Here is a 13,480-nt window from a genome sequence, read left to right on the forward strand (position 1 = left end):
GATTTAGGTAGGACGGGTCTAGTATGGGTTTCCAAGGACCATCCTTTTTTGGGATTAGGAACAGACGAGAATATAATCCTTTTCCTTCCTGGCCCACAGGGACTGGTTCTATAGTTCCTAGGGAGAGAACTCCTGCAAAATATGTGGGAATAGGTGGAGCTGTTTTTTTTGGTGGGAAGGGAATGTGTTTTGGCCTTTGTTTTTCTTTCCAAGATAGGAAGTATCCTCTTTGAATGATGGAAAGTACCCACTGGTCTGAAGTGATGGTTTTCCAAAAGGGGAGGCAGTGGAGTTGGCGGGCAGACAAGGGAAGGTGGGCAAGGCAGTCATGCTGATGAGGGGCCCCTCTGTTGGGAAAGGGCTGTTTGGAGGAGAGATGTTTGTTAGTTGGACTGGAGTAAGGCCGTCTCCTAGATCCTCTTCTCGGTCTGGAGGAGAAGGGATGAGAAGTGAATGGCATCCTCCTGACAAAGGAAGTTTTTTTAGGATAACTCCTGTAGTACTTAGGGAAGGAGGACACCAGCAAATATTTGATGTCTTGCAGCTCTCTGCTTTTCTCTTGCAAGTTTTTGAAGAACTCAGCTGAATTTTTGCCAAAAAGTAGATTGTGGTCCAATGGAGCATCCATAATTTTGGATTTGGAATCCTATGGAAGAGGTTGTAGGCGTAGCCAAGAATATCTGCGTAGGGCAGATGCAGAAGCTGCAGACCTGGCCGAGGCTTCTGTTGCATCATAAATACACCTGATGGAGTGTCTGGCTACTTAGGTGGATAGGGACAGTTTTGATGCAATGTCAGACTTAGTAGGACAGTCAGGTGTAGAGGGTAGCAGGGTAGAGGCCTGGGACACTAGGTCCAGAGTGAATTTTACCATGTGTGTTTGGTAATTAATGGCTCTGGAAGCCAAGGTGGAGGAAGTATACACTTTTTTGCCCAGTCTATCCATGGTTTTACTGTCCTTATCTGTGGGTAGGAGAGAGGCAGAAGGAACATGCCTAGTTTGTATGTCAGGAGCCACAGCAATGACAGCGGGATCTACCAGTGGAGGTTTTACCAGGAAGTTTTGGTCATCAGGCAACTTATAAAATCTGCCTGGTCTTTTAGGGGTTGGGGGGTTGAGAGTCAGGGTTCTTACAAAAAGAGTTGAATGCGTCCAGGAAGGCTGGGAGCACAGGAGGTCTTGCTGAAAGAGAGGGAGACTCCAGTTGCAGTAATTCAAAAAATATCTCTTCTGGGTATCAGGCATCAGGGTAGTGTCCCACTTGAAGTACTCCTTCATTTTAGTTATAGTCTCCCCAAAAGTTAAATCTTCAGGTGGGGAGTCCCCTTCAACGAGTCTTCATCTGGGGAATAATAGTCAACAGGGGAAGCAATTTGAGACACATAAGAGACTGATTCCTCTGAGGAAGAATCATATTGGTATTGCTGTTCTTCTCTCTCTTAAGTAGTTTGACGTTGGAGAGAAGAGACAGAGGATGGGTGAGGGCTGAGCACAGGGATGGTAGAAGGAGCAGGGCTTGTGGGCCTAAGGGCCATAAAGGCCTGCATAAGAGAATTTGTAAAAGACTGCCAATTTGGCTGTACTTCAGAAGGAGGAGTGATATGTTTTGTCTTTTCTTGTACGGAGTAGGCTTTGGGGACGGCCTAGGGATTGAAAACCGGCCTGCAGTAAGAGAGGAGTCAGTCAGTTGTACAACAAGAGGTTCCCCCTTGACGATGGTTGGTGAAGACGGCTGAACAGTCTCTGCAGGAGCCATTGAAGCTGTCTGAGAAATCAGGTATTCCTTGGCCCCTATATCGGAAGCCGGCATGACGTCCGATAACAGAGTGGCAGTAGGAATAGGCCTGGAAACTTTGGCCTTCTTCTTGGGTGGTTCGGGTTGGTAGGCCGATTCCGGGTCCATCCTAAGGGCTAGGCGTTTCAGATGCTGGTTCTCAAGATATAAATTTAATGCAGGCAAACGACTTCGAAGCATCTTGGGCATGAAGGACTTGCAAATAGAACATGATGTATGGTCTTGTCCCCTACCTAGACAAAATACACACTTATCGTGGGAATCTTTGTGCAGTATCTGCTGGCCGCAATTACATTTGCCTTTTTTTAGCTGACATCGGCCAAGAACTACAGCAAACCAAGCACAATCAATGATAAAAAAAAACAATAAACCCAACAGGGTTCTTAAATTTTCGAAGTAATCGTTAGTAGGAGCTGAACGACTGAAGTGACAACATCTGCGGATGAACAGTTCTGAGGTCTGTGCGTGCCAACATCACATTTATGGTCCTTGGTTTATGGCCCTATGTGTGAAGTCCCATGCACCTACAACAGCCAGGCAAAAGCTTTTGTGTAGGAGCCGATGTCAGATCACCTGAGGCGGAAAATCCCACACCAAATGAATGCTGCAACATTGGAATAGGAGGACATCATCTCTTAATCTGCACTCCCAGAATATCCCAGATTTAGAGGCAAGCATGCAACAAAATGAGATGCAGCAGGATGCTCATGCTATCAGGTTAGAAATCCTAACTCTCTGCCTTTATTTAATGTTTTTTAAATATATTATGTAAGCAATACATTTTCACACAAGTAATTCTAGAAACAGCACATCCCAAAAACAATACAAGGCATGTGCAATGCAGTAAAGGATCAACTGATGCAAAAGTATTTAAAAAACAAAATGGACATTATGAACTGGATTGGTCAACAGCTTAAATCCTTCTTACCTTGCCTTTAAGATTAACAGTACTGGAACAATCTTCTGGCTCAGTGGGTTGATGCTTGGTGTTATCAGAAATAAAACTTTGCCCAGTCAGAACAGAATCACATGCTAAGGAATCTGAGATACACTGCTCATCAATATGAAGTGCATCTCCACCCTCATCATCATCGCTGTCAGAAACTGTTACTGGGAGACACTGCTGGTCATCATGATTCTGAGGCCACTGAACTGGGTCACAAAGACTATTTATTGACACAAATTTTGCAGGATTATTGTGTTCAACAACTTTTCTACTAGGAGCACTGAGCATCTTACTTGACCTGGTGTAAAATAAAGCCATCCACATGTGCAAAATGAGCTTTACTTCATTTAAACTGTTCTGAAGGTTCTGGTCCCATGGCCTAAGAAAAAAACACAAGAGTTTTATAATAAAGCAGCTATAACCTTCTGTACTTTTATTATCTTTGCACGAATAGAAAAAAAAAACTTACATTCATTATTGTTTAGAAAATAAGTCACTTGGGACTAAGGTTATGCTTAACAAGGTATAAGATAAGGAAAGTATTAAAAGAGCTAAGTTGGTGGCTAGCCATGCTAAGTGGGGGGTGGGCTAGAAATAACTTGGAAGTTTGGAGGTGTGCTCCAGATTCGAGATAAGTTATTAATTACGTAATCTTTGTCTTCACACGTTCATATGTACATACTAGGCTAAAGGCCTGCAGGGCCTTTATAAACTTAGACATGCAACCCAACCCAACTGTGCTCCTATGTATCATGGGCATTTATTAGGAGGGGTATGTTATGAAGTTTCTAAAGATTGTGTGTGTGTGTGTGTTTGTGTGTGTGTGTGTGTGTGTGTGTGTGTGTGTGTGTGTGTTAACTTAGACAATACTGTCTACCTCTGTCTATAAGAGACATGGGGACAAGACCTAGGGTGAATTTCCGATTTCCTGTGTACTGGTCAATGTTACACTTAAATAGGGTTAGGGATGAACTCTGCTTCACATCGATGGGATAAGTACCAGGTCCATTATATCTGCATTTCTGGTGGGTATGTGCACAACTTGGTCAAGGGTATTTGTGTTAATAAAATTCAGGAATCGTTGTGTCTGTGAGTATGAAGCACTTACTTGGTTTAATGGTGAGTGTCTCCAGTAGGTCTAGGTATGACCTATGCGATTCTAAGGATATAAAGGGTAATCTATAGATTGTTAGGGTATAGTACGGGACTTTGTCTATGGTGATTTGCATGTGTATAAATTCCAGGTTATAATCCTGTTGAACCAATCTAGAGTTATGCTTGTTACTAATACAGACTAAGACTCCTCCAACTTTTGTCCCTGACTGTGGATCTGATGGTCTAAATGTGTGAAAGGCACTGAAGCCTTGTACTGCCTGAATACCTTCTGTAGATTTAAACCAAGTCTTGGCAACTGCACAGATGTCTACATACTCTAAAGTGAGGACAGCTTGTAAGGTGTGGGGTTTCTTGTTTAGGCTCCTAGCACTTAGGAGTAACACCTTTAGGTTTCTTTGGGTTTTATTTGCTATGTCAGTAGTTCTGACAACTTGGCATTGTATAAAAAGGCTCTTGAGGGTTGGATAAAGTTTTAGCCAATATTCAGCAGCCTAGGGTAGAAAGGTGCAGATGATCTTTTGCAAAGCAATGCGGTTTCTTAACCATGTCCTCCTATGCTGACAAAAACTGAAAGACAACAAAAAACTAAGCCAATTATTGAAGTCAATCATCTTTTGTTCATAATGTGTTATCATCCTTGGTGAAGGCCTTGTGTAACCTATACAGATACCTATTACGATCTTGAACGTCTCAGTCAGAAGCCCTTACTTGTTATAAGTGTCCCTAACTCCAGTTGCACATCTAAAATACAATTTTCCACTAAACTTCCTTTTCCCACCCACATTCATAGACAGCCCATAAAAAAGACCCATATTCCCTACATAAATAGCTCTTTTTTGCCACAGCTCGTAACAGTGTGACAAGGGAAATCATGGAGTCCTCAAGTGAAGACTTCAAATAGAAGAGTAATCCCTTGGTCCTCCTTTTCTCGTTTGTGGTAACACATTGCTGTTAAAAGTGCTAAATGCAGAAGGATAGTGCTGTTGATCAAGTCTAAGATATTCACTTTTTAGAATCACACTGTGCTTTAAAATCGAGTTCATGACTGACATGTTTGTGTTCCATTTATCATACCAGACTGTGTCAAGAATTTCTTTTATTTCTTGTAACTGTTACAATGGGGCATGACTGCAGAAACAAATTACAATATTTAGGAGATGCAGAGGGCTCTGTCCTACATACTTTTTCATGAGTAATTACATTTCAATAAGGAATCAAGAACTGTTGCATTAGGTTTCTGCAAAAACTTGCTTTGTGAATGTTTTCTGAACACTTATTTATAGATAACTGATTGGCTTCAAAGTAATTCATTTTAAATTACTGATTTATTACTCAGGCCTACTCTAGGGGACTGGAACAAGAAGACAAACCTGTTTTTACATGCACTTGAAGATGTAGTTATGAGAGATGCTAAAATAATCAACATTTATAAGGTAATCTAATTTAGCAGGGACTTCCACCTTTCGAATAATTCACAAGAAGTAACTAAGGGAGGAAAGAAGGTTAACTAACTTTGCCAATGCCTGTTCTTGAATTTACTGTGTGCCCCAGCTACACAATCTGGACATTTGAGTGTGCATCTTTAACAAAACAGTAGAAGCCATGACTTGCAGTGGCAATCCAAGCAGCAACATCTATGGCGGGGTGTAATTTCCCTGGGTTAAAAAAAGGTCTGGCTCACTTGCATACAACAAAAATAATACAAATAACAACTTTAGTCTGCTTAGTTAAAAAAAACTTAGCTGCCTTATAAAGATATGTGGGGAAAAGTCAGGAAAGCATGCCCTAGCAGATCCTGCTCTGGATTTTGAAAGCAGGTCTAAGAAGTAATGCTGACTGGAGCTACGGGTACTATTACAGCATGACACATCTCCTGCACAGAAACCCTTCAAATATTGGAAGTGGAGGTGCTACTGCCCTTGTCAAAGGGGCTTTCAGACAGCCCAAAAAGGGCTTTCCACCTAAGCATAACATACGAATGCAAGCAATCAGGCTGATAAAAAACAGTTAAGGGAGTTTATCCTTCAGACAGGAGGCCAAAGAAAGTAAAAGTAAATGTTGTGTTCTTACCATAACTAGATATTTATGTTGTGTATTTTCATTCATACTCAACATATGGGCTCAGATGCAGTCCTCGGATCTGACTCAGACATTTATTTCAGACTTAGGATCCAGCTACTCCCTGTACCTGTAATGTTCTGCTGTATCACCAAAGCCCCAAATAGAGTATGCTGCCCAATCTCCATAGTATAGAGAGAGACAGGAGATGAATAAAAAAAAGAGAGGGCTCAAACTTGGAACTGTAGGTTCCATTACAGTCCAATTATTCAATCCAGAAGCTTTGGATGGGGGATGGGTGCGAGGGAAGTTGAGTAAGAATACAAATGGACAACAAAGATACTCAGCTATGGTAAAAAAAGGAAAAACGCTGATATCAATAAATCATGGATGCACAATAAATGAAATCCGAAGCAGAAGTACAAAATTACTTCTTTAATAGACCATAACTTGTACAAACTTGTTCGTATTAAGCGCTTTCATCCACACTAAAGTGGACTTCATCAGAATACCTAACAGTTCGGTCTAACAGTTTATTTAAAAACTTTTTGGTGCCAAAATCTGCCCACCATAACTTTTTAAAGTAACATAGTTACAATAAAATTCAAATAATGTTAAAATGAATTTCACTGGTATTAATCCAATAATCATTTGTATCATGTATAAAAATACAGTTACTCAACTATGGCTAGTATGTGGTTTCATATATATACTATAGAACTAAAGTCCATTCATAATAAAAAAAATATTCTTATAAACAAACTGCATATAAAAAACTGCATAGATGTGCATATAAAAATACATATATTTATATATTACAATACATATAATTGTAGGCTGATGGTTGTAAAAAAATCAGTTTTACATTGAATATATGTGTGTGTGTGTGTGTGTATATATATATATATATATATATATATATATATATATATATATATATATATATATATATATATGTCACCCGATAAATATTTTTGTATTTATGTATACAAAATGTAACATTCTCAACATAAAATCAACTCTATGATGAGACTATAGTAATAAAATGTCTTTTAAACATATCTGTCACTATACTATCGCAGTTTCAAAATAGGTTTTATTGTGATATACTCTAACCCTGGTTACTGCGGTGGTGGTGCTGCTGTAGCGTTGTCGCCTCACAGTTAGACATTGCCCGTTCGATTCACAGTTAGAGCGTCTTCTGTGTAGCGAAATGTGTGAATGGGTGTTCCTTCATTGAAGGTTGTGCGTTAGGCACGGCAAGCCAGTACGTAAAAATCTACTGCCAATCATTAGCAGACTGGAGTTCTGCTGTGGCGACCCCTAACCGGGAAATGCCGAAAGAGACAAACAAACTTGTTTAACCCTGGTTCTCTAGCTGCGTCTGTAAGAATTTGCCATGTTATTTCTCTTTTGCTAAATTGAGCCATTATATTTCCCCCTCTTGGTTCTGCTATAACTTGGTCAATTATACCGAATTTGAAAATATGTGCTTCACCATGTCTTGCTATATATGTCTGCATAGTGCGTTGTTTGTATCCCCGATTCTAATACTATACAGGTGGTCATATATTCTCTTTTTAAACTGACGTTCTGTCCTCCCTATACAGTAACTAGTGCATGACATACATTTAGGAAGATATATCACATTTCTACTATTACAATTCCCTTGTTTGAACTTAATCATAGTTCTAGTGACATTATCCAATACTATTCCCTCAGTGTCTATAATTGTGTAACATTGCTTACAACTACCACATTTTCTAGTATATTTACCTTGTTCATAGGTTCATACTAGGCTATCTGCCCTAGGGCATTTATAAGCCTAGCCAGAGTGTGTTTGGCTTTCGCCACCCATTTTAAATTAATTTTGCTATGCCCTTTTTCGAGGTTAGTATACTGTGCCTCTGTCTAACAGTGACACAGAAGTGATACCTGGGGTAAACCTACGATCTCCCATCCACTCATCAAGATTCCTCTTGAAGAGAGTCAATAAGGGACTCTGCCTAACCTGGACTGGGATTTTATTCCAGAGTGAAGGGAGCCTCTGGGTTATGAATCTGTCCCTCCAGCATGTCCTATTTATTTCAGTGCTGAGGTTCAAGTTTCTCGAGTGCGTAGCTCGATGGGATTTGGATTTTCTGAGGTGCAGCATGTCCATTAATTCCGGGTTGGACACGGCTTTATACATCAGGCACAGATTGCCTCTGAGCAGGCGGTATGCCACTGAGTAGAGCTGGAGTTTCTTTAACCGGGCAGCATATGGCATCTGTTTGAGCCCTTTGATCCTCTTGGTGAGGTACTTTTGAGGCTTTCCAGTTGCTGCAGGTGTCTGGTAAGGTACATCCCAAAGGGGCATTGTACTCAATTATGGGCCTGATGAGGGATGAGTAAAGAGGCATGATGACCTCCCCTGATCTAGATGTGAATCCCTTCATGATTAGGTGGGCTATATAAAATGTTTTTCTAACCACTTTGGCCACGTGGTTGTCACATGAGAGATTGCCATCAACTTGGGTCCCCAGGTCCCTAATTACTTCTTCTGTACTTAACGGATTACCACCTATATGGTAATTTGTGGGCACTTTGTTTTTGCCAAAGGGGATGACTATACACATTTTGGTGTTTAGCTTGAGGCCATGGCTCTGGCACCAGTTGTCTGTTTCTATGAGGCCCTTTTGGAGGATGCTTGTGTCGGCTGGAGAGTCGATTATGGTGCCCAGTTTGCAGTCATCTGCGAACTTGGTCAGCCACAGTCCTTCCGTGTTGGCCTGTACCTCCGAGAAATATATACCGAACAAGAGAGGTCCCAGGACTGAGCCTTGTGGGATGCCACTTGTAACTGGTTTGGAGTCTGACATGGCTCCAGCAATTCTAACCATGTGGGTTCTGTCCTTGAGCCAGTTTGCAACCCATCTAGTGACATAGGGGTTTATATTTAAGCTGGTGAGCTTATCTATAATGCCCGAGTGGGGTATTGTATCGAAGGCTTTTGCGAGGTCCAGGTAGGCTGTGTGGACCACCTTCCCCTCGTCAATGGCCTTGGTGACTGTTTCAAAGAAATCAACCAGGTTTAAGAGGAAGGATCTGCCCTTAACAAAGCCCAACTGGGTAGGATCCAGTGTCTGTAGGTCCCCAATATCTTTATTTATGAGGTCCATGATGATCCTTTCCATAGCTTTGCAGACCACGCTAGTCAGGCTTATGGGGCAATAGTTTCCAGGATCCGTTGAGGCACCACCTTTGTGGAGAGGGACCACTGTTGCTGTATGCCACTCTTTGGGTACATATCCTGTAGTAAGGCTGAGACTGAACAGTAGTTTTATGTTTGGGTTTAGCTCTTCTTGGAGTTCATGTAGGACGCAGCCCGGGACACCGTCTGGTCCCATTGATGCTGTGTTTTTTGCTTTGGAGAGGGCAGCTCTTACCTGAGCATCTGAGATGTCAGGGGGGCAGCACTCTGCTGGGATAGATGTTTGCCCTTTTGGGGGGGGGGGGAGTTTGCGCTGAACCTGTCAGCTAGGATGTTGGCAATGTCTGTGGGTTCGGTGTATTTTATGTCATTTTGGACTAATTCTGAGCATATCTGGGAATTCCCACCCAGGTTCCTAACATAACTAAAGAAAGCCTTGTGATTATCCTTAGTGTCCTATGCAATTTTTCTCTCGAAGCTGGCCTTAGACGATTTTATGAGTGCCCGTAGTTTTTTACTAATACTGATCAGAGATGCCTTCCCTTTTTGGGATTTTGCTCTATCATGTAGTAGCTTCCTCCTTCTATTGTATAGTTTATTTATGGCTGGGGTCCACCAGACAGGACGTCTGCCTTTGGAGGATTGGGTATTGGTTTTATTTGGGATTGCATGATCCATGCATTCCTGAAGGTGTTCATAGAATGCGTTTATAAAGGATTCTGCGGTCTGGGCCGTATTTTCCACAGGTCTGGGGGCTTTGAAGGATTCCACCTTGGTTTTGAGGAGTGTGAAATTTGCTTTAGAGAAGTTTTTCACTGTGGTTTTCAGGGCAGGGGGTGGAGTCGGGATGTGAATATCCAGTAAGATTAGTTTATGGTCCGATCTTACCAGTGAGGGATACACTTCTGGTCTGGAGCACAAAGTCCCCATGTTGGTGATGATCAGGTCCAGTACGTTTTCCCCTCTTGTGGGAGTGGTAACAAGTTGTTCCATAGCATTTGCGTTTATAAATTCTAGGAACCTTTGGGCTAGGGTGTTGGAGCTAGAGTAATGCTCCCAGTCTATGTTTGGGTAGTTGAAGTCGCCCAATATAATGGTGTTTGGAGAGACCTTCCTATTTTCCAGTGTTCTCAGGAAGGCCAAGTGGGGTTCCTGGATTTGGGAGGGTGGTCTGTAGTAGGCTATAAACTGGAAGGCAGTTTTACCCACTGTTAGTTGCACATGGATAGTCTCTGATGCTTCATGCTGTGCCACCAACCTGGAGGTGTGGGTATCTTTGACGAATATTGATACTCCCCCTCCTTTTGTGGTTCGGTCCAAGTTTTGGGGCCGAAAAGCATGGTATGAGGTATAACCTGGTAGTGCTGGGGTGCACTCGGGAGCCTTGAACCAGGTTTCTGTTACTGCCCAGATATTGATGTTCTCCATGCTAAGGAGAGTTTCGAGTGCGTGCATCTTGAGGTTTAGACTTCTGGCGTTGAGTAGCATTACTCTTAGTTTCTTATCCCTTGTGAAACCTATGGAGGTGGGTTTGTCTTTTGAGCCTTGCCTAAAAAAGGCACTACGGGGGTAGCAAGAGCCTTTGCCAATATCCGAAAGCCCAGGGGTGACAGGTGCAAGCCATCCCTAGCGAAGCATCGTGGCTTGTCGAGCATGTCATCCCAGGCTGACAGGCATTGGATCCCCTTTGAATGACACCAATACTTAAGCCAATTGTTGAAATTGATCATCTTGTCTTCATATTGTGGCATCATTCTTGGTGAAGGTAAGATGCTACTCAAGGTCAGGGTCATACCGGCCAGGGCTACATGCTCAGACAGCTCCTCTATGTCTCTTTTCATGTAGTCCAGGGAGGTACGTCTCAGGTCATTCACACCAGCATGGACAATGACGGAGTCATAAGCTCACCGTGACCTTCTCCTTGTTCAGCCTGGTGAGCGGGACATCAGTGTGCCTGACTATAGAGTCACCTATTACAAGTGTATCAGGTGTATTGTTTAGCCTTAAGGGCTGCGACTGTTCGGCACACTGACTTTGTGAGCTATGTGTTTTGTTTTGGGGTAGCGGTTGCTTGGGTGTCTGCTTTGGAGGTCTCTGCTGCTTAGGCAGATTTTTATTTAGAGCCTCCGAGTATGTTTTTGTGTGTTTATGTGTTTGGTTTGCTGTCGTGGTAGGTCTGTGAGAGACTGAAATTGTAGTGAGTGCGGTTTCCTTCTCCTCCTGACTGGTTTCGCCAGTACTGAGTTGAGAGAGCTTAGCCTCCAGTTCGTTCTTTATTCTTATCAAAGGTCCAGATTCTAATTTTTTCTTTAAGTTAACTCCCATTTTGTGTACAAATATAGGTACTTCACCCAATAATTTCTTTATATCTTGGTCCACTACCAAAATATTCCAGTTTTGTCTCACTATGTTTTTGATGTAATTTACATAAGAACATTCTAAAACACATGCTCTGTTATACTGTACAATGTTATTTTTCTCCAGTGTCTCAAGCTTTTTGACTAATTCTTTCCCTAGTAGAGGAGGGTATTTTTTTCCCCATTCACTCACTACATATTTGGTGACATCATTCAGCATATGGGTGGGATAGCCTCTAGATTTAAACATAGTACCGATGTAGTTGATTTCCTCTGTCATATCCTCATAACTGGATGCCATACGCGCTGCTCTAATACATTGGCCTTTAAAGATGTTCTTCATCATATTCCTGGGGTGATTACTACTATATTCTAAATAACTATTAGAAAATGTGTTTCTTCTAAATATATTTGACCGAAAGCCAGTGTTAGACTTTGAAATGTATGTGTCCAAATATGGGATACCCATGGAACTACATGTGTAAGTGAATTTTAGAAATGTGCTGGAACTATTCAAAAATTAGTTGAATACTTTCTATATCACCATCCCACAATAGAAAAATATTGTTCGAAAACCTGGAATAATATGTTATATGATTGTAGTGACTACTACAGAATAATTTAGTTGTTTCCCATTCCAGCATGACAAGGTTAGCGAATATGGGGACACAAGCTGCCCCCATAGCTACTCCCCTGATCTGTTTAAAATTCTCTATTTCAAAATGTATATAATTATGTTCTAATACCAGGGACATTAGATCCATAATTAAATTTATCTTATCCCATTCCAGGTTAGAGAATTTCCTCAAGCTGTTACAAAAATCATCTACCCCCTGTTGTTTGGGAATACATGAAATTAAATCTATAACGTCAATGGTGATAAAGATGATATTCTCTTTCCAAACATTAACGGTCAATATGGACAAAAAAGACCAAGAATCTTTGATTAAGTGAGTAATATTATTGTATACAGGTTTCGGCCATCTGTCAATGACCACACCTAATGGATAAGTCTTAGAATGTCTACCAGATACTATGAGGCGGAATGGAGGCTGTTTGATATTTTTATGAATTTTAGGTATGCCTGCTATGGTGGCTAGAGTAGGATACTCTATTTTCGTATAATTGTACATATCAAGAGTAATACAATTATCCAGTACGAATTCCTCTAAACATAGATCTACTTATTTATATCCAATGATTATCTCATTAATAGAAATGGTTTCATCATTTCCTATATCATATAGTATCCTGTACATTTCATTAACATAATCTAAAGAATTGTATAACACCACCCCTTCCCCCTTATCTGGTTTCATGACTCTTATATCAGTATTATCAGTTAGTTCAGCTAATACCTTTCTCTCCCCTTCAGTCAAGTTATCTCGAGTCCTAAATTTGTACAATGAAATCTTACTGGATAATCGTATTAGCTACATCCAGGCATGTCTCCTTAAGGCAATGCTGGAAATGGCTGCTCATGAGGTGCCTTCAGCTGTGTCACAGATCAACCTCATCGAAGCATTGGATATGAACAAAGCAGTGGCCGACTGACAGGATATTCTTTTGAAGTCCTCAGCAGACATGGATTCAGACAGTATTTGAAAGCTCCTTGGTCAAATCTCTCTGAAGCTCCTTCTTGGTGGCTGCTGCCACCATCATAGCACCTACTACGTCCCAGTAGGTGCTATGATGGTGGCAGCAGCCACCAAGAAGGAGCTAGCAGAACAGAGCTCTACTGTCCATCCACCTAACAGGGAATCTAGAGCATTGGATAGGTTTGGAAAGAGAGTTTTTGCCTCTGCAATTTTTGCACTGAGTTCTCTCCGCTTCAGAGAGATTTGACCAAGGAGCTTTCAAATACTGTCTGAATCCATGTCTGCTGAGGACTTCAAAAGAATATCCTGTCAGTTGGCCACTGCTTTGTTCATATCCAATGCTTCGATGAGGTTGATCTGTGACACAGCTGAAGGCACCTCATGAGCAGCCATTTCCAGCATTGCCTTAAGGAGAC

General features: G+C 41.5%; 1 protein-coding gene across 1 annotated transcript in view; it reads right to left on the reverse strand.

Annotated features, from left to right (window-relative positions):
* The window catches only part of TASOR2 (transcription activation suppressor family member 2), a 2,454,942-nt gene that overhangs the window by 1,203,104 nt on the left and 1,238,358 nt on the right, over positions 1 to 13,480 (reverse strand). Inside the window, exon 17 of the mRNA XM_044088824.1 lies at positions 2,725 to 3,121. Coding sequence (XP_043944759.1) covers positions 2,725 to 3,121 — 397 coding nt within the window. The remainder of the gene's footprint in view (positions 1 to 2,724; positions 3,122 to 13,480) is intronic.

The sequence above is a fragment of the Protopterus annectens genome, chromosome 11.part0 (assembly GCF_019279795.1).
Source record: "Protopterus annectens isolate FY-2018-M chromosome 11.part0, PAN1.0, whole genome shotgun sequence".
Taxonomy (NCBI): domain Eukaryota; kingdom Metazoa; phylum Chordata; order Ceratodontiformes; family Protopteridae; genus Protopterus; species Protopterus annectens.